Source organism: Pseudochaenichthys georgianus, chromosome 6, assembly GCF_902827115.2.
Source record: "Pseudochaenichthys georgianus chromosome 6, fPseGeo1.2, whole genome shotgun sequence".
Lineage (NCBI taxonomy): Eukaryota > Metazoa > Chordata > Actinopteri > Perciformes > Channichthyidae > Pseudochaenichthys > Pseudochaenichthys georgianus.
The window spans coordinates 36760497-36780933 of NC_047508.1; the positions used below are offsets into that span (position 1 = coordinate 36760497).

Below are 20437 nucleotides of genomic sequence, written 5' to 3' on the forward strand. Positions count from 1 at the left end.
AGTTGCCAAAGTGCTTTGTTTCGATTGTTCATCAGTATTATAATCAAAAAGAGAAATATGAACGTTAGTTTTTACTGAAATTATAAAATAAAATCAACATTTCACAGTGTTTACTGAGCTGTGTGGAGTTTGTTCAAGTTTTAAAAGATGTTTGAATGGTGATATACACACTGATAGATGTTAAGGACTAACGTTTATAATAAATACATTTGTATTGATTTTAAGATCTTTTCATAGTTCATACAATCATACGTATTGGGATCATTTGTATTAATGTGGACCGGAGGGAGAGGGTGATGAGCATAAGTTTCACTTTCCTTTTTTATTTCAATTCCAACTTTGGTCATGAAGAATATGTTTCTCTGTTGTCCACGTTCATAAAGCAAAGCAACAGCATCAGAGCACGGTGCAGAGTCTCTAGATGAGTCCCTCGTTCTTATTAAACATCCATGTTGTAGTCCGCTGTATAGAAAACTGTAGTTTCCATAGTTTTTGCATTGCCTTTTTGTAGAGGGTGTCACTACCCGATCTGCAGCTCTGCCCGATCTGCAGTGCGCATGTGCGAGATGGTCCGCCATATTGGAGAACTCCAGACGGCAACCCAAGAAGGACATTTGACACAGTGGCTTTTGGCAAAGCTGAAAAATAAAACGAGAGAGAGATGAGTTATTGTTGTTACAACGTGACTTCACTATTATTTAACAACTCTTTTTATTGGGTTCTTTTATTTGGGGTTAAGTACATTGTCAGAATAAGTGACAAACGAATTTAACTTCTGTTAGACAGCTATCATACTGAATACATATTTACTGTGAATGTATGCAGAAATGTATGGCATATGGCTGTCTAACAGAAGTTAAATCCATTCCTCACTTATTCTGACAATGTACTTAACCCCAAATAAAAGTAGTGACAGAGGGAACCCATGCGCAGCTTACTTCCGGGTTTTAGGACGCGTCACTGCACCACTCTATGTCCGGCCTGCAAAGTAACCAGTACGATAATAGCCTTTCAGTTCCCCCCAACAATTTGTATTGAAATAAATCAACATGGAACCAGTAATCACTAACTTTGTTTTCCCCGGCCCCTTATTGGAGAACACCCAGCTAGTAACCTAGCAACCAAGCTTCAGGTAGCGGCAGTCAGAAACTCAGGTAGGCTATCTTCAAATCTACTTACAAATAAATATGGGGAATTGTAAGTTCAACCGTATTTGGTTGGAAAGCATCTAATTTGGTGCTTGGTTGAAACCAGTGGAGGGGAACGTGTTTGAAGCCCGCTGCACCTTTTGCAAAAATATTAAGTGTTTTTTTTTTTGCAAATATAGCATTAGCTAGTGCAGCAGCTCCCGCAACAACACCGGGTTTGAATACATTTAATTTGTAAGTAATTATGGGACTTATTTCTTCTTTCATAGCAATTTTCCTTCATACTTTCTTGCCGTAAAATAGGTCTTAAATTATATTCAAAGTGGTCTTAAAAGTCTTACATTTGAGTTGGTGAAACCTGCAGGAACCCTGTCCATGAAATATCTGTGACATTGTCTTGATTTACGTTTCTCTATATTCATTGTTCCTTACAAGTTCTAGCACGGCAAGTATCCTGTCTGTAACAGATCCCACATCCTCTGACATTTGTTTTCCATCCTGTTGGACAACACTATTATGTACCAGGCAGCCTTGACGGAAAGATGACAAGACGTACACGAGTTTCCAAAAGCCACGGCACATTTATTGCGATTGTTCAGTATAATGTACAATATGGATGGACGAGGGGAGAGGATCGCCGTGTTACTCCTCCTGCGGCCGGCTTGGAGAGAGTCAGGGCCGCCCTGTGACTCCGGGCAGCTGGGCTTAATAGCACCTCGGCGCCGGCCAGGTGTCCGCAATCACGCTGATTGGCCTCTTCAGCTCCACCCCACCGTAAGACCTGCAACACACCTTGCACACAGGCTCTGGGGCCGTCACAGCCCCCCCCCATAAAATCAGGGTCCCCATCGGAACCCTGGTACCTACACACAAACAGAAACACCCCACAAAGAACATGGCACCCACAACAACGAAGAAAAACAAACAAGTTACATTTTTCTTCCCTTTTTTTTTTTTTTCTTCTTTTCTTTTGTAAACATTATATTTGCTCGGTAAGATAGAGAAATACCTGCTTTGTCACAGCTCTGAGATAAAAACAAGTAGTGCAAATACAAGATAAATGGTGATATGGGATAAGCAGATAAAAGAACCAGCTTGTGATTGTTTCTAACAAACTGTGGGGTTTTCACTGCATTATGGGAATGTCAAAGATTGTTCTGTGGAAGTGATTTGGGAGGCCTAAACAGTTTCCAGCTGCCATTTGATCTGTATTAGTCCTAATTTGACCCATTGTGGGCCAAAAGCAACAAAACACAAATATCTACCATGCTTGTTTTACAAATACCATTACAACTCTCCCGGAGAGACATTACAGTAGCTACATAAGAACAATGTCAACAAAACTTTAGGAGCAGTTTTTATTGGTGTAAAATAAGATTCTTAACAATCAATATTGTTGATTTGATCACACACGCTTTGCCTGAAGCCGGCAAGAGGATGATATGTTCTCCTGAGATTAGACTACTGTACATAGTTTAAGTCCCTTCTGGCCTATTTATAGTGTTGGCCCTTGCAACAATGTCATCTGTAACTCGACTCCATCTGTTAAGTCGGAGCATGTTGAATGTCAGTTGGCAGAAGCAGAAGCAGAAGCAGTTCACTTCCCACCAACTCTCCTACCGAGAACCCCATGGAGATTGTCGGACAACCGGGACCTTCGGGGGCCTGTAGCCTCCTCGGAGTGCCCCTGCTCGGCTGCTGGGACATGGACGAAGAGAATTGTGAGGTGCTGATCGGCATCAGGCCAAAATCATCGCCTCTCCCGAGGAGAAGGAGCTCTATTGAGGAGGACGAGGAGTCAGAGATGCCCTTGTCCAGCTCCAGGAGAGTGTCCTTTGCAGACGGAAAGGGCCTCAGTTTGGTGCAGGTGAAGGAGTTTGTCACTTGGGATGTGCCCAAGCAGCCAGAATGCAACCTCTCTGTGGGGAATGCTAAAGATGCAGAGGAGTACTTCTTATTTCCTACAACGTTCTCACTTCCGTTGTCTACCGAGGAACTGTTTCTGAAAGTCCAGACACAGAAAGTGGAGTTGGAGAACATTGAGTTCGTACCAGGGACCACAATACTGAAAGGAGTGGTCCGAGTTCTCAACGTATCCTACAATAAGGCGGTATATATCCGAACCTCTTTGGACTCTTGGTCGAGCCACTTTGACCTCCTGGCAGAGTACGTGCCCGGGCCCAGTGACAGTTTGATGGACCTTTTCTCATTCAGGCTCACCCTGGTGCCTCCGTTTGGGGAGCAGGGAGCCAGAGTGGACTTCTGTCTGCGATATGAGACTCCGTTGGGGACTTTCTGGGCCAACAATAACGACAGGAACTACGTGCTGTCCTGCCACCAGAGAATGAAGGAGAGGAAAGAGAAACCGCAGAAGGAAAATGTAAAGAAAAGCTGCCTAAAGACTGTCAGGTGAGGATGTAAAGTGTTTCACCGGTTGTAAAGGTCACTGCCCATAATAGTTTTAGACGCAATGTAATTTGTTTTATTTTCATGACAGGAGAAATGTCCAATGTGCTAAAGGTGGAAGAGCAGGCTGGCCAGTTTCTGATATAGGATTTTAAAACATTTGGGCTACAGTTAATCCTGATATATCTCTGGTATTGTTGTAAATATAGTATGAATGCCATGAAAAGAGAAGACAAAGTCAAAAGACATTGAATTGTGCCGACTAGCTGAACAGGTTTATTAAAGTGTATTATGCAAGGCCTGTATTTGTATGCAATGTACGTTTTAAGCAAACGTGGTGTTAATATCCTATCCTATAGTATTGCTTGATTGACATTTAAATATTTTTGGTATCAAATCGTTTCATATCTCAACATGTTGCACTTTGTGGTTTGTTCATTGTTGAAAGTCACATAAAAGTCTGACTCATCAAAATGTCACTGATCCACAGTCAGTCCTTCTCCACTGTGGAAAACATGTCTGCCACCGAGGCTCCATCTCAGGAAAACATTTCAACAGGTGATGATTGATTTAGCTAATTGTAGAATTAACAAAATTAGGAATTTGAATATGCCTTGACGTACATTTTAATGTCTCTTTTCTCCAGATGTGTCAACACATACAGAGCAAGCGGACACTATGAAACCAAAGCAAATCTCTACAAACCAGTCCGCAACATCAGAGGAAAATCAGCAGAAATTACTGGTGAGAAAAATTCAAAAACACAATAATACTTAACTGTCTCTTTTTCCTTTTTGGCACATTTAAACCAAGTCACAACAGTGCAGTTTACTAATACATTTTATGGTTTGTGTTTGCGGACTTTAGGCCAATGCGATACCATTTTGCTACTTGGTGAATAAGCATTTATATACTGTGAGCTACAATGATTGACAAGTTACTTGGGATTATCAAAATATTCTTAAAATCCTAAATCCTTTTCATCAGATTCCACATGATATTTTTGATTGCTTAAACTATCTTTTATTTAAGTACTTAATAGGACATGTTTGATTCATTTTTGGCTATAATAGGAGGTTAAAAGACTCCATGTCATGCTATTGAGGTACAGGAGGAACAGAACACTTTACATGAACCCTGGTGCACTTTCTGAGGGAATATCACATGACCAAATAGCAATAGAGTAACATCATGTACTCAGCACCTAAAGGACATTCAGTGCTGTCTGCAATTCAATTTGTCATGCATGATATTTGAATACTTATTTTTGATTTTCTTTTTATATTTAGGTAAATAATGCAGTCATGTCATTAGTTCTTCAGATCATGTTACACCTAACACCATGACTACCGTGTGAGAAAATAACAATGATATATATCCCTGTTGTCGATGGACAGGCCGAGAGCAAACAGGTCTCCAGCCAAAGAAATCGCAGGAATGCTGCCAGGATGGCTCTGCTGAAGGACTACTTTTCTCAGGAAAATGGAGGAGCAGATGACACTGAAAGAGATGAATCACCTCCAGAAGCAAAACAGCCAGCCCAAGAGGAAAGCCCAGAAGAAAAGCGAGCAGATGTGCGATATTTTCCCGAGGAGAGCAGTCAATCAAAAGGTTCTTACTTTGTTTCTGATTCTCTGGAAACGTGCAGCGCACCTCTCCTTGATGTTTCACATGATACGTCAGCTACACGCCACTACGTGTCCAACAGTGAGACAGCGAAATCTGAGATCGTCACTGCCACAGATATCTCACTCAACCCATTATATCCAAACGGTGAGCCCGCTCCTGATGAATGCCGAAATATCAACAAGTGCGTCTCAAAAGCTGAGGAAGGCCACTTTGCAGTGAAACCAGCTGACAGTATTGTTTTGGAAGTGAGCATTGAAAGCCTTGTTAGCGAGGCCAACAGCTTCACATTTGGAAATGTGGTGGCTCCGCTTTATAATCAGGTGCTTGGCAGAGTGGGAAGTGATCGGGGAAATCCAGTACGGGCTACACTCAATGTTGGAGACTTACCTCAGAGTAACTGTCACTCTGAAGGGAGACAGACTAGCTGTACAGGGCATCATGACGAAATGCAGGGGGATGTGATTAAATATCAGAAATCAAAACAAGAATGCTTAGGTGCCCCTCCAAAAAGTCCTCAAATTGAAGAGAAGGAAAGCTGTTTGAGCGACACAGTAAACAACATCCAACACCATGTAGAAACTCAAGATGATGTTATTCATTTAGACCAGAGATGCACCATCACATCGGAGGTTCCAAAAAACATTGCAGAAGACGTCGTTGTAGATCCACACAGTGCAAATGTTTCAATAACACATTTGTTACAAACACCCACAGAGAGTTTACATCTCCAGGAAGACGATCTCACCCAGGACCTCGAGGATCATACATGTGCACAAACTAAAACTACTCTAAGTGACACACTTACAGAAAGTGAAACTCATGAAGCCATGGCTAAACTAGAAACCTCATTCATGTCACCTCAAACTTATCAGAGTGAGTCAGACCGTGTTAGCGACGAGGAAGACACACTGACCAGCTCAATTGGCGAAAATGGCTGTAAGTGTGTAGAGGAGTCAAACGTAGAACAAGGTAACGTAGGCAAAACAGGGATAATGTCGACACCCAATGGCCTTTTAGAGGATAATAAACTACTAGAAGCTTTACACAATTTGAACTCAAAGCACATAAATAATTCTGCTAAAAAAGAAACTGTGGAAATTGTGGAGGAAAAGGACACTCTGATATCTATTGAAACTGATAAGAGCAACTCGCATATAGATGATTCAAAACACTCAGCTGAAGTTAAGGTCATAGGTGAGGAAGCTGAGTCAGCGACAAAAGCCAGAATAACTAATCACATACACAGTGATGACAAAGACTCCCAAAAAATAGAGCACCATGAAATTGTAAATGCTGTCCCAAAAAGGGGGGATTTTTGTATAGCAGACACTACCGAGTTAAACTGGGAAATGATGGTTGAAGAAGAGGAGAACAGCATGTTAACAGATGAAGAGGAGAGTGAGGTCATATGTTTAAAAGCAGTGGAGAAACACCAAGGAGAGTTGGAGAACCCATTTAGGGAGGCAGCATCAGAAATCAGAGATGCAACACAGACCGACGACCAAAAGATGGAGATCACAACTGCCAAAGACGAAGAGAACAAAGCTGAGGTTGCAGATGATCTAGAGGGCAATAATGGGGTTATAGAGGAGGACATTGGGGAGATCTTGGCTGGGAAACATAGGGAGGAAGAATTAGAATATGTTCAAGAACCACCCGAGGAGATTGAAGGAGAGAAAAAAGATGAACAAGAGGGGATAGAGTTAGAGAAACCCTTTGCAGAGATACAAGAAGTCAATATTGAAACGACACATATCCTAAATGAAGAGGAAATAAAGGGGCAGGAAGAAATTACGGAAGAAGTCAAATCAAGGGAGGGAAACGTAGAACAGGAGGATCCAGATTGGATTGGACTTGAAACAGGAGAGTCAGACATCATGCTTCTAGAGATTATAGAGGATAATGAAGCGGGGGGTTTTGAAGAGAAGGTCGACTTTACACAAAACAAGGATGGTCTATCTGCTCTGGTGAACAATGAGCACAACAAGAGAGTAACTGACAAAGAAAATGGACACATCCCAAATGAAATGCAAGAGACAGATTTCCAAAGCAGTGCGAGAGATGATAATGAATCCACAGCTGCAGAGGAAGGTTCCTGCATTTCTACAGAAGAAGCTGAAATCGACAGTGAATCTGCGGAGTCTGACTCAGACGACGAGGTGGAGTTATACATGCACTGTCTGAGGGCCGTTCACACCGGGGCCCAGAGCAAAGACGCAGGTTATGTGCAGGGCTTACGGTCCTACGTAAGCAAAGGCAAACTGCTGTCCACACGCATGCCCTCCATCAGTGAGTCTCTGGATGAAGAGCAACACCTGGGCGGCCTTCAGGACAGCCATGAGGAGACTGCAGACTTCCAGCCCACAGCTCTGCCAGCGACAACTGGACAGGGAAGCCTCAACAGACATGTGTCATGGTGGAGAGAGACTTTTTCCTGCAGCAATATCTCCAAAACATTGTTATACGCCACCTTGTTAGTGGTATTTTTAGTCGTGGTCCAGCGTTATGATTTTCTTGCCTGTTTCGGGCTCTACTTGGCATCTGTGGTTTGGCTCTACCATCAGGGAGAGAGGCAGCCAGGACAACAACAACAACATACGAGGTAGAATTATAATTGGCTGTGAACGGTAATACTATCATTAGAATTTGATATTTTCTCTTCATTTGAAGATATGTGAACAAGTGGTATTAATAATGGTCTAAATAGAAAAAGGAAATGATTGGTAATGGGCATTAATAAATACGACACATATCAGATTAAATGCTGTATATTCCCTATGGGAGGATGCTAACTCTGTTGTCTAGACTCTAGAGTATGTACACATTTTCTTTATGCTTTATTTTACATAAAACTCAGCATTAACGCAGACAACAGGCAGCGTACCATGGCTCACACTGACATGTATTTTTGAAGTGTAAATACAAGTTGTGTGTGTGTGTGTGTGTGTGTGTGTGTGTGTGTGTGTGTGTGGATGCTATCTATACATCTTTTTGTTTTGGAGGGTACATTTATTTTTCATAAGTCTTGAATAAATCAATTGTGTTCAATGCTTTTAACACTATAAGTGTTTACAACTGTTTTGTGTTGTTTAGTAGAAAGAGGGTCACTCTTTGTTTTACTTTCCAGTATACAAATACCTAAAATATGTACTTTTTTTGTAAAACAGGAACTGTTTGAGGCAGCCTAATATCATCAGGAGTAGTAGTTAGGTTTGGGGAATTATGGAAGCCTCTGGCATTTAGTGAACAACTCACAAATATTTCCTTTACCTGAATCAAGGTTTAGTGTCTTTTAATCTATAGAGGTTAAATATTAATTCCCATACCGGGAGTTGAACCCGGGCCGCCTGGGTGAAAACCAGGAATCCTAACCGCTAGACCATATGGGACTTCCATTCAGTAATACATTATCTGAGAAAACTTTGGTCATACCCTGAAACAGATTATAATTGTTGGATTATTCATGTCTCCAGTGTGTTGTTTACATGTCTTAATCCAAGGCTGCAATCTGATCAAAGCACGTATGATGTTATCACTTATGAGTATTCAAATATGTTTGACATCAGAGATAAAAACCCTGATAAGATGCTTTGTAGAAATACAAGTTCGATAGTTTAAAGTTTTTTTTAACGATTGTTCTGTCCTTATCTCATCTAGCCAGCAATATGCATTTCTGACATACTGCCTTCAGTGTCAGTCTGCAATAAATCAATACACTTAATTTGATGCTTGTTCAATGCTGTTGTGTAGTTTTGTCTCAGAATAAATCAACAGGGAGGAACATTGAGTTCCTTGTGGAAACAGCATAGCAAAAGTTCCCTGTTTGACCTTTGGCTTGTAGCTGTGTTTTGAGCTGAACACAGCTGCAGTAATGTCAGTACAATCCACCGGGAGGAAGACCACGCTCTTTTGCCAGATGAACACGAGGTTGTTTAGCCACCAAAAGAAATACTAACATTTTCAACAAGTGACACATACAGATAGAGATAACTGACTGTGCTAAAATCTTAATCACCTTTCCAGACATGTCTTTTAGATCAATTTCCAATTATCGTCTTCATGGACATGTTATTTTCTTTTATTAACTTGTAATCAGTGAGTTGAGTTTAATATAACCTTTAGATATCTGGGATTCTCTATCGGACCGTGATATTTCAAGAACATTAGATCAGACATATAGTTAGAAACGTATTCATTCATAGTCATTTATGTTTCATTTCTTATCATGACATCACCCAGTACATTTTTACTAGCCGTGCAGTGGGGGGTTTTGTTTCAATGTCTCATCAGAGCACACTAAGGGTTAGAGTGACATGGGGTAATTAATATGTGTATAACAGCCAAGTGTTTAATCCTGCAGACTGCAGCTATGCCTGACCGACCTCTTTCTAGGACGTATACAGTATTACTTGAGGGTGGTGATAAATTATGATTAGTGATATTATTAGTATGCTATTATCAGCATTTGAAGCCAAGGAGAATTTCAATACGAAGATATGGTGCTGACTTCATACATGAAGAAACATTATAATGTTTATTTAGAATATCTATATTCACATTTAATATATATAACATACAATTCCAATACATGAATACTAGAAAAGATACCATTTACATGAGAGGAATTACAGTTTCAGAGGCCTTTCTCCTGTCTTTGTTACAAACAACTTTTCCTGGAGCATTGATATAAGACCTCACATAACGATGTTCCATTAATACCCACGCACTTAAGTTTTAATGGTGAAATTAATCCCAACCATGACTAAACAGTGAAACCACAGCTAAGAAATCTACGCACTGACCATGATGTGCTGTGTTTATTTTTGGAAGTCGGGATTAGTTATGTTCTGCAATAATGTATAAATGCAGTTTGGATAACACAACTTTAACTGCATTGTTTTTACTTTGCACTGAATTCAGAATTTGAGCAGGACAAAAGCTGTACTGAAAGCTACACATAATATTACTCTCAAAACTACTCAAACCCTGCCAATCCTTTGCTTTTTGAAAAATGTAGACTTCAATTTACACCGAAATGTAAATTATCATTGTCAGCAAACTAGTACAATGATAAACACATATTTAGTGGAGATCTGTCTTCAGAAATGTGGGAACCACACACTACTGAAACCATTGGGTGGCACTATACACAGTGCACGTGAAATTGAATGCACAAGAAGGAAATACAACATGTTAACCATATAAAACACGTCTGTATTTGTATAAACCTTTTTCAATTCTAAAACATGTTTTTAAACTGATAAGATGTTTGTCTTTTTGTCAAACTATCCCATCATGACAGTATAGTAATGCAGTTTTCATTATATGCAATGTATTGATAGCAGTAATATGCAGGGCTGCCTACTCTTAACATTTGATTTACTATGTGAAATAAATATATACAGATATTAATAAATATATATAAATCTAAATAGCACACAAATTAAGGCGAGACCATAGGGCGAGACACGGCAGGCAAAAACATCGTTTTTCAAGTACTGGTCAATTTTGAGATTTTGTGCTATTTTGATTCTATAACATGTTTTCTTTCAGGCTTTCGGATGGAAAACGTACAACATACACATTTAAGTGTTTATTTTACTATAGTTTGTCTATTTGCGTCTGTAGATATCTCCTAAATTCACCAAAAGTTAGCATTCTAACATAACATAAAGTACCGCGACCGCTGTGTGCACTGTCATCAGAGGTATCGTTGGAAAGCTGTGTCTCTCCTGCACAATCTCATTGGATCTAAATAAGGTCATTTCCTTTGTATCAGCAACCAATCGTGAAAGCACAAAGGGGTCTTAAGAAACGAAATATCATTGGCTGGTGTCAATTGCTGACAACGTGATTCGTTCAGATACGTCACGTGGTGTGCTAAAATACTTCCTGGTTAGCTTTCCGCTAGAAATTGAAATCTCAAAATGGCAAAAGAACGGCGAAAAAACCGTTCACAGAGAAGACGACAACAATTGCCACTTGCACGAAGCAAGGTTATACAAAAAACAAATGACCCCGAACATGAAATACCTTCACGGAGTGCGTCGATGCGCAAGCTGTCATCCAAATAACTCACTGCAAATGACCCCGAACATGAAATACCTTCACGGAGTGCGTCGATGCGCAAGCTGTCATCCAAAGAACTCACTGCGATCTTTAAAGGTTGTTTTCTCAAAATGAGTTTTTTCTCCTACTCTGAGTTCGACATTTGAACTTCAGTAGTACGTAGATACACCAAACCTTCCAGTTATATTCTTATCAATATTATGAAGGCTTTTACGGAAGGGTTTGTTCCTATATCATTCATAGCCTGAATTATACAACATTGTATACCTAAAAACATGGCGAAAATGTATATTTTAGGGCTGTTGACAGTACTTTCTGATTGTTTTTAATGTTATTGTTAAGCAGCTTTAAAGGCCTGGCCTGCATAATGCTACACTGCCTGAATAACAGCTAACCAATGACTCAAAAACAAAACCGTTAGCAAGGAGCAGAGTAGGTTATCTTTAGAGGAGCTTTTGTTAACAGAAAGTATTACATTTACAATGTAAGAGAGATTAGGAGAAGGGGGTAAATTGAGCCAGTGGGTAAATTGAACCACCCCCTGTAACCAGACAACGCCGTATAGTTGTAATCACGTGACCAGAATGTATGCAAGCTCCACCCATTTCTCATTGCCTGTGAAAAGAGAGATGCTCATTGTAGTCTGGTAAGTAAACATTTTTACAAAAAAACGTTTTTTGCTTGTCAAAGTAAATGTTCTAGATGTCAGCTATATCGGCTGTCATGTCAAAAAAAATGTATCCAGGTTTAAACACATATATTGTCTATGTTGATGTGTTGGGAGTGTATTAAACCATGTGAAGCATTAAGCTAGAGATGACTCTGAATTGTAATGCTAGGCTATTTTTTCTAAAATGGTGGCTATGGGGTAAAGTGAACCATGGGCCTTGGGGTAAGTTGAGCCAGTTTTTCAATGGAGAAATGAATGAAAGTAGGCCAAGTTGATAATAAGAGCTACAGTAGGCTACATTTCAAGTTGAATTTATCCTGTGTTTGATTGGTAAGATGTATGAAATTGTACCACCATTTGTATGATTACTTTTCCTTTTAACATGTAAAAAATCAATTCAATCGAAATTTATATTAAAAATATTTGAAAAACTAAACTTGTATTTGGTTTGTTATTTATTGTTTAAAGTTACCTTTAAGATTTTGTGTAGGTATGCCCATGTTTGAACAGGTATGCCCAGGTTTGAACAGTGGTTCAATTTACCCCCTGACCTGGATCAACTTACCCCTAACCCGGGGCAAGTTGAGCCACAAGACCACTTTTTTTTTTAGAAGTAATATTTTCACTGCCCTTGATCAAATATGAATTCTTATCATTGCCATTGATAGGAGACATCCTGAATTATAGGTGTGTGTTTTCATTTTGACTATGTGTCATTTCTCCTTGCTTAGTGGACAGCATAACAAAAAAATGGCTCAACTTACCCCACTCTCCCCTACCTGTACTACAACTTTAAATATTAAAAAGGAAAATTCAACAAAATTGAAAAATGAATGCATTTTTTAAAGAGATGTCAGAGCAAATAATAAACACAAATAAAAAATATAAATGCATAAAATATGTTGCATCTGTTAAACTGTCTGAAAGTGTTACATTTACATATGCATTGAGTCATGTTATCGTGTCATATTCATATTATAAAAAACATACTCTATTTTTGTGTCATGTCATGAGGTTCTGAGATAACTTCAGTAGTTGTAGTATTTCCGAGCTGCATTTAAACGTCCCATGGAACGCACGCAGGATCGTGAACGCTACCAGGCCTCTGATTGGACGCCGCACTGCCAGTTCTACAGCATGTGTGTCAAAGTCAACCAATCTGCTTGCGTTTTGTTGGCTAGTTCGCCGGTCGGTGTTTTTTTACAGCTGTGGAATAGGGGAAGCGAAGCGACTGGCGAAAACAACAGCAGCAGCATCGGCGGTGCGGTGCTATGGACCTCAGGGACAATGTCGAGACCGGTGAGACGGAAAAACACACCGAGTTGTTCTACGTGCCGATACCGGAGGAAGAACCGTGCAAGAGGGAGCAGGAGAAGCTGTCAGGGGTCGTGAAAAACGTCCACAGAAAACTGCGCAGGAAATACAGAGAGGGTAAGCAGCAGCTGCAGGGCCCCTCGGTCTCTGCATGGCCCTGCAGCCGAGGAACTAACACTGAACCTTAGCTCTTAAATTGTAAATGTAATACTTTCTGTTAACAAAAGCCCCTCTAAAGATAACATACTCTGCTCCTTGCTAACGGTTTTGTTTTTGAGTAATTGGTTAGCTGTTATGCAGGCAGTGTAGCATTATGCAGGCCAGGCCTTTAAAGCTGCTTAACAATAACATTAAAAACACTGCTAAGGTTATTTCTGCTTTGATTTAAGTCCCTGGTGTAAACATGTTTTATCTCTCTGTTAAAACCAGTGTGCATTAGTGTAATAGATTACCAATAATCAGGTGGTGGAAAATGTATTCAGATTGTCTTCTGAACTATAAGTATTAATACTACATAGTAAACATATTCCATTACAAGTGAAAGTCCAGCATTGAGAACGGTACTTAAGTAAAAGTATGTAAGTATAATCAGGAAAATGTACTTACAGTTCTGTAAAAAGAGTCAAAGTACTCTAAAATATAAAGAAAAAAATGTTAATGAAAAAGCATCAAATCACATTTCAGAAGCAGAAACGTTGACATGTTTTACTCAAAATAAATAATAGTTAGCAACATTGAGTACATCTACTTAGTTACTGTCGTCCACTGCCCATAATAGACACACTATAGAGCTTATCTCTTGAGACAATAAATTACCTATTTCCTATTTATTGCCTATATATGATAACTCGGTGGACTGAGCAAACCTTTTGTGCAACTTTTACAACTCTGTTGTTATTCAGAGATAGACAACCTGAGTAAATACCCCTTTCAACAGATGTGGTCAAAACAAGTACCTCACAGATTCACTAATGCAGTCTTTGTTGTAGTCTTTACTTCCACTGTGAAAGAAATGTCCCTTATGACTTACTCGTAAATAAAGATAAGATTCAAATTGACACTTTGTATAACATTTGACTTCAGGGTGGATTTACTTCTGCTTTTGCAATTTGGAGAAGTACAAAAAAGGCAAAAGAATAACCACTTGGTCAGCGCAGATGATGATGCATCTCTGAAACTGAGATTTCAGAACAAATGTTTACCCGGGATATTGAATGACATCTGTCTCATCTATCGTCAATCAGAAAAAAAACCACAACACAATTTAAGACTATAATTGTCCCTTACTGATGCAATAATGTCAAACAAAATGGAGCTTAATCCTCTCATGTGCTTGTGTTCCAGTGACGTTAATAATAACGTTTGTGGATCTTTTTTTTTAAACTCTCTTTTATTGATTTGTTCGTGGATCTTTCTAAAGCTGTAAAGACTGCATCAGAGTTGAAATTCTACAATCGTTGGTGTGTTTTCAGATCAACAGCTATCTGTCTTGAGAACTAAAACATCTGTCTTGTTTCCCTTTATTAGTCATTTTAGATAATAGCATGGTGTAAAATGGGAAGTTTGGAAAAACCCTTTCAGCACTCGTCAGCGCTGATTGGAAGTGATGCAGTCTTTATATTGAGAAAGGAAACATTATTTTATCATTAACTTGTAAGTTGTAATTGTTGCATATTAGCTATTTGCAGGCTATATTTTTTAGTAACTTTGCAAGTATGAAAGCCACAAATGTCATGATTTTAAGTTATCTTGTCTGCTTAGCTAATTTGTTTAGCTTGAATGCTTCTGAATCAAGATATCCATTTGAGTACATCACTGCTCCTGAATCTCAGAAACCACAGGTCGTCCTGCTCTTTGCTTCAAATGTTTAGATTGCTAGATAGAGCAGAACGAGAAGACTCTGAACAAGACAACTTTTAATTGTTTACACAATTCATCAAACTTTTCACAAAGGAGCTTAATATTTTTTGAGTCCAGGTTTTGCTGTTATGGGTGTACTTGTATGTGTTAAAACACAACATAGCCAATGATGTAAGGTTTTTAAATGATGTTAATAAGAAGTCATTTTTAGAGGAAATCAGACACTATTCCGAGTTAGCGGCTAAATGGTTGTTTTTGTAGAATGTAACGGCACAGAGAAGCGTCCTGCTAGCGGACCTCATGAGTGGTTAATAAGGAAAGCATGATCTGGGAGGCTTGGCATTGAATCACAGCGTCATGCTCCTCCAGCGCTGCTGTTTACCACTCCTCCTCTTGTTGTCCTTTTCATTTCTGCAAATCCGAATCTGAGGTTTTTTTCCTTGTGGTCATGGGATTTCTCCCTTATCAGAGTGTTTGCCTAGGCTACAGGCTGTTCACTGTGAAGAAGAAAAAGGGATTTTTATTTTATAACTATGAAATGGCTATTTGAGTAAGATTGTTTTTCGAACGAACAGTTGCACTTCTGTGCTGGCAGAGGAGAGTCGCCATGTACTGTCGCAGTTCATGTAGCCTGAACCTTTTAAAAAGAAGTACTGGCATGTTTTGTTGCTGAAGGAGATAACCGAAGTTGGCAAGTAGGTTGTGAATGTTTGACTTGGTTTGGATTGATTTGTCACACTCAAAGAAGACAAGATTACAATTTAGACATAGTGATACCAGTAGATTAATCTGTGAACGTATCATTCCTTTAGTGTTTGAAGTCTTTGATTTGATTGTTTTTATTTGTTAGTTCTGTCCTAATTTTCAAAATGGTTTCCCCAGTGGGCGACTTTGACAAGATCTGGCGAGAGCACTGTGAAGATGAGCAGACGCTGAGTGAGTACGCCCTCGCCATGAAGAATCTCGCCGACAACCACTGGACCAAAAAGTGTGAAGGAGAGGGACGCATCGAATGGTGTCGCAGGTACAACTCCAACAGCTTCAGGTTTAGACCTCATGGCAGTGAAATGTGACTCTTCTAAATGTGTGCGATGTGCTCTCGACTTGTCTCTGTCACTTTCACAGTAAAGTTTTCACTTCCACAGTGTCTGTCAAGAATACTTTTTGCAAGGCGGGATGAAAAGAATGTTAGAAAAGGATGAGAAGAGCGCCATGGGTCTGCCTGCAGTAGCACAGCCGCACAGCAGCATGCCCCGGTGAGCACACAGTCCGTCCTCGAAACATGCTTAAAATGTGTGTTGTTGTATTGTTTGGGGTATGTTCAAAAATGTTTAAGAACATCTTACTTTCCCCATTACCTTGAAATGAAATACACTAACAGGCCTGATAATTACCCCACAGATTAAATACTAATGTTATTTATGAAGAGGCGTTTATTTGTTTGTTTCTTAGATAAAGCATCTCCAGTCATATTTCAGGAACACATCATAATTGCATAACATCGTTTTATTGAAAATACTTAATGGGCTCTTGCATGTGATGTTTTTTTGGGAAAATAAATCATCTGTTGGTTCAAAAATGTTTCCTGAAAGACAAAGAGGCACTGTTGGATGCAGAGATCACATGGTTTCAACACTTGTTCCACATTTGTGTTGTAGCTCTATCTCTCCGCTGGGGAAAATGCGCCTGCTGGACGTTGGAAGCTGCTTCAACCCTTTCCTGAAGTTTGATGAATTCCTCACAGTCGGGATTGACATAGTGCCTGCAGTTGAGGTACGGGGGCTTATTTAACGCTTTTGTTTGAAATCCTTGTTGACATAAATAAAGTGCTTTTTGTTTTTTTTCCTGTCAGGTGATTTAGTGCTGGCATTACAGAGCAAAAAGCAACAACAGAAATGACTCACACAGGCGTATCGGGTTGTGGTTTTACAGTATGTGTCAACAAATTGTGCAAAAAGCAGAACAAAAAGGGCCTTGAAGTCTGCAGCTGCAAGTAGAGAAACATGAACATGACAGTTCATCAAAAAGAGCAAAAGATCAGAATCGGAAATCTTTTATTCATCCCACGCCTGGCATATTTACAGTGTTTAAACAGGAAATAACCAGTTCAGGTAAAAGGCAAAACTTTGCATTAAAATACTTGTTATCTTTCGGTTTGAGTCAATAAAGGATGCTCAGAATATAAACTCATATTTCTACATAGAATAAATGTAAATAAAAAAACAAGAACAATAACATGATGAACATTTAATTACAGAAAAGGAAAACAAAAATCTAAGCAGTAATATATTTAGTGTTAAATTTAGAGCTGATTACAAAGCAGTGACTCCTACAGTACATATTTCATTGTATATCGAGCAAACTGAGAGATGATTTCTCAAATATCGATTAAACACACTTGCATACCCCTCGTCGTATACTGTACACACATTCGCACTTACTTGTGTACATAAACGGCACAACTAAAATCAAGTAAATAAAGAGGGCCGGCACACAATAATAAAATAAAATGAAGAAATAGACAACCAGGGTAAAAATGTCATAAGTATCAGCATTTAAAAAAAGTAAGTGAACATATAAAGTATTGAAAGAGCCAAGCAGATAAGCAATTACATTAATATTAAAAGTGCTGCCATTTTTGTTTCTTCTCCTTCAGAGTGTGTACAAGTGCGACTTCCTCAACCTCCAGCTCCAGCAGCCCCTCCAGCTGGCGAGCGACGCGGTGGAGGCCTTCCTCCGCCAGCTCCACAACCCCATCGACACGCTGCCCGCCCAGCTGTTCCACGTGGTGGTCTTCTCCCTGCTCCTGTCCTACTTCCCCTCCCCTTACCAGCGCTGGCTCTGCTGTAAGAAAGCCCACGAGCTGCTGGAGCTGCACGGCCTGCTGCTCATCATCACCCCCGACTCCTCCCACCAGAACCGCCACGCCCTCATGATGCGGAGCTGGCGCGTGGCGGTGGAGTCGCTGGGCTTCAAGCGCTACAAATACATCAAGTATTCCCACATGCATCTCATCGCCTTCCGTAAGGTGTGTGTGGCCACCACCAGCGATTTGGTGTCACGCAACTACCCGGAGATGCTCTACATCCCTCAAGACTTCCACTCCAACGAGGAGGAGGAGGAGTGTGCCGACGTGCCGGTGCAGGCGCGCTCCGAGTTTGAGGACGACCAGGTGGCGTGGGGCTTCACGGAGCTCCCCGACACGCCCTATGACTCGGATTCTGGGGAGAGTCAGAGCGGCTCGCTGCCTGGCTTCCATGAGCTGGAAGACCCCATCCTGCTTCAGAGCTAGGCGGCTAAAACCAGCTACCCTGCCTCCACCGTTCTCCTTTCCTCTTCTGTCACCTCCCCTTCAACTGCTGCGCTGCCAAATGTTAACCTGCTGCAATCTTCTCCCACGTCCCCCTCCCTCTCCTAAAGACAATGCAGTTTGCACAGTGTAAAAGAGAGAAGTTTACAGATTATTTTATCATATCCACACTCTGAGAGTACACACACATACACGCACATGTAAACGAATACAAACACACACACTAAGATGGATATATTTTGATAAAAATCTAGGTTTTTTAAAGAGTTGGACAGTGAATGCCCTAGAGATGTCTAAGCTCCTTGATTTACATACCATCTTTCAATCATCTTTCAATAACAAATACTCGTTCTCTGTTTGAATAAGCTAGAGTGGTAGGCTGCTCAGTGCAGAGGAATACAAGTGACCCCAGCAGTCTGACAGGCGTTTGGTTGCACTGGAGAGATTTAATGACTGGACTGGTACGCTTGCTTCTGTCACGGTCATATGCAGTTAGACTTTCTGAAAAATTCTTGATGTTCATTTAGTTTTTCAAGAAAAAAAAAAAAAAGTTAAACGTTTTAAAACATATCTCTATATTCTTAAGTCAAAACATTGGTGTTGTCCGGCGTAAAGTGTGACAATGTAATTTGAACTTGGCATCCTCTAAATGAATTGTGTATCTTTTACAAGGAAGTGGTATTCGTAGAATTCTGAACATTTCTCAGAACCATATGGTAGAGTATTACTAGGTTTACTAATGTGAAACTGTAACTGTGTTTACTCATTGTGTAACAAGGTACGATTGTTTCGACGTAGGTATTAGACTTGTATTGTTCCTCTTCTCGATGTCCTCTCAAATATTAAATATTATCTCCTGTTAGATTTCCGTTACATGTTTGTTCTCCAGCAGAGAAATAGTACTGCAAGTCAAATGGACTTTAAAGCACCTGTATCCTTTGACACCGTTTTGTAACTTTGATGTGAAACTATAGTAAATACTCTGCCTCCAAAAAGATTCAGATCTGAGCTCCTCGCAGACAATTCTCCTTGACAGAAGAGATTTGCACTAATTTTCCGTTTTAACATACAGAACCAGGTGATGAACTGTAGTAGTTAGCAATAGCAAGCGAAACCTGAAGATGCTGTGTCCGACAGACGGGGGGAGATTTTAGCTAAAGACACTACCTGATAAAATGTTAGTGTGTGTTTCCGCCGGTCTGTGGATGGGTGAGATGTGTGGCTGTGGTTGGGTGTGTCGGTGTGAATGAAGGGAATGAGTCCAAGTGGATGTGTTATTGTCAGTGGCACTTTATCATTGATCCCAAAGGGTGTCACAAAATGTAGTTATTTTCCTTTGATGACAACAAGATGGGCCCAAAAATAATAATACCAGTAAGTCGAAGGTGCCTTCTTTGTTCCCATTTACTGTTTGTTGCGAGCAGACTTTTGTGCCCCTCGAGAAAATGAAAATCATACCTTTTTCAAACAAACACATATCCAGCTTCTTTGGCCAAACAGAACACGCAAACTATCCGATTCTCCTTTGTCACATTCATGGGTAGCAAGAAACGAGTTCAGTGTTGATGTAATGCAGTGTGTTGTTGCCATTTGCATATCGTTTTCCAGTTAATCCACATCTCTCTGCTGATATGTTCTTTGTTTTAACAGGAAATAATAACGGTTCACATTACCACACACATTCAGACTTTGAAGTTTTGTGATCAATTGGTGCATTTGTCTTCCAGTTTTTCTGTTGGCCCATTTGCATGATTTGTTTCATCTTCATTATCAACAATGCCGAACAATGTGTGCTTATATTATGGTTGTATTTCTCTTTTATAAATGAATGTAAATGTCTCTGGTGTGTTGTGTACTTTTGACTTCTAAACATACATGTGTCAACTCCGTGTGCTGCTTATAAAGTTATGTGGAGTCAGTTGTGAATCCGGAGATCGAGCAGCGAGGTCTTTTGACAATATTTGTCCGTGAATTCAGTAACCAAGCAGTGCACAGATAGACCTTAAAGGGGGCTTGAGCACCTGCCCTTTG

The 20437-nt window shown here is 40.0% G+C and overlaps 2 protein-coding genes and 1 non-coding gene across 5 annotated transcripts; 2 read left to right on the forward strand and 1 right to left on the reverse strand.

Annotated features, from left to right (window-relative positions):
• The first annotated feature begins 2580 nt into the window (after positions 1 to 2580).
• LOC117447597 (protein phosphatase 1 regulatory subunit 3A-like) lies at positions 2581 to 8894 on the forward strand. The gene is given in 5 exon segments (XM_034084360.1): positions 2581 to 2735; positions 2737 to 3557; positions 4045 to 4112; positions 4201 to 4298; positions 4952 to 8894. Coding segments are annotated over 5 exon segments (3894 nt in total). The 5' UTR covers positions 2581 to 2666; the 3' UTR covers positions 7790 to 8894.
• trnae-uuc (transfer RNA glutamic acid (anticodon UUC)) lies at positions 8501 to 8572 on the reverse strand. The gene has a single exon. It is a non-coding gene; the product is annotated as a tRNA-Glu (tRNA).
• Positions 8895 to 11837: 2943 nt separating the features above from the next.
• Positions 11838 to 20245, forward strand: samtor (S-adenosylmethionine sensor upstream of mTORC1). Of its 3 annotated transcripts, XM_034085372.2 has the most exons (6): positions 11838 to 11898; positions 13104 to 13353; positions 15979 to 16120; positions 16242 to 16352; positions 16755 to 16869; positions 17753 to 20245. In XM_034085372.2, exons 2-6 carry the CDS (start codon positions 13194 to 13196, stop codon positions 18386 to 18388), a joined length of 1164 nt encoding a protein of 387 aa, XP_033941263.1. In that variant the 5' UTR covers positions 11838 to 11898; positions 13104 to 13193; the 3' UTR covers positions 18389 to 20245. The 3 variants fall into 3 exon arrangements, with proteins under 3 accessions (XP_033941263.1, XP_033941264.1, XP_033941265.1); XM_034085373.2 differs by lacking the exon at positions 11838 to 11898 and having other exon boundaries at positions 13091 to 13353; XM_034085374.2 differs by lacking the exons at positions 11838 to 11898; positions 13104 to 13353 and adding an exon at positions 15520 to 15791.
• Positions 20246 to 20437: the final 192 nt, after the last annotated feature.

What these genes read in the sequence shown, in the direction of transcription:
- samtor (XM_034085372.2), top strand. Translation starts at nt 13,194, where the DNA reads ATGGACCTCAGGGACAATGTCGAGACCGGTGAGACGGAAAAACACACC. An exon ending in CGCATCGAATGGTGTCGCAG is followed by an intron (nt 16,121 to 16,241) that starts GTACAACTCCAA and finishes TCACTTCCACAG; the next exon opens with TGTCTGTCAAGAATACTTTT. An exon ending in CCGCACAGCAGCATGCCCCG is followed by an intron (nt 16,353 to 16,754) that starts GTGAGCACACAG and finishes TTTGTGTTGTAG; the next exon opens with CTCTATCTCTCCGCTGGGGA.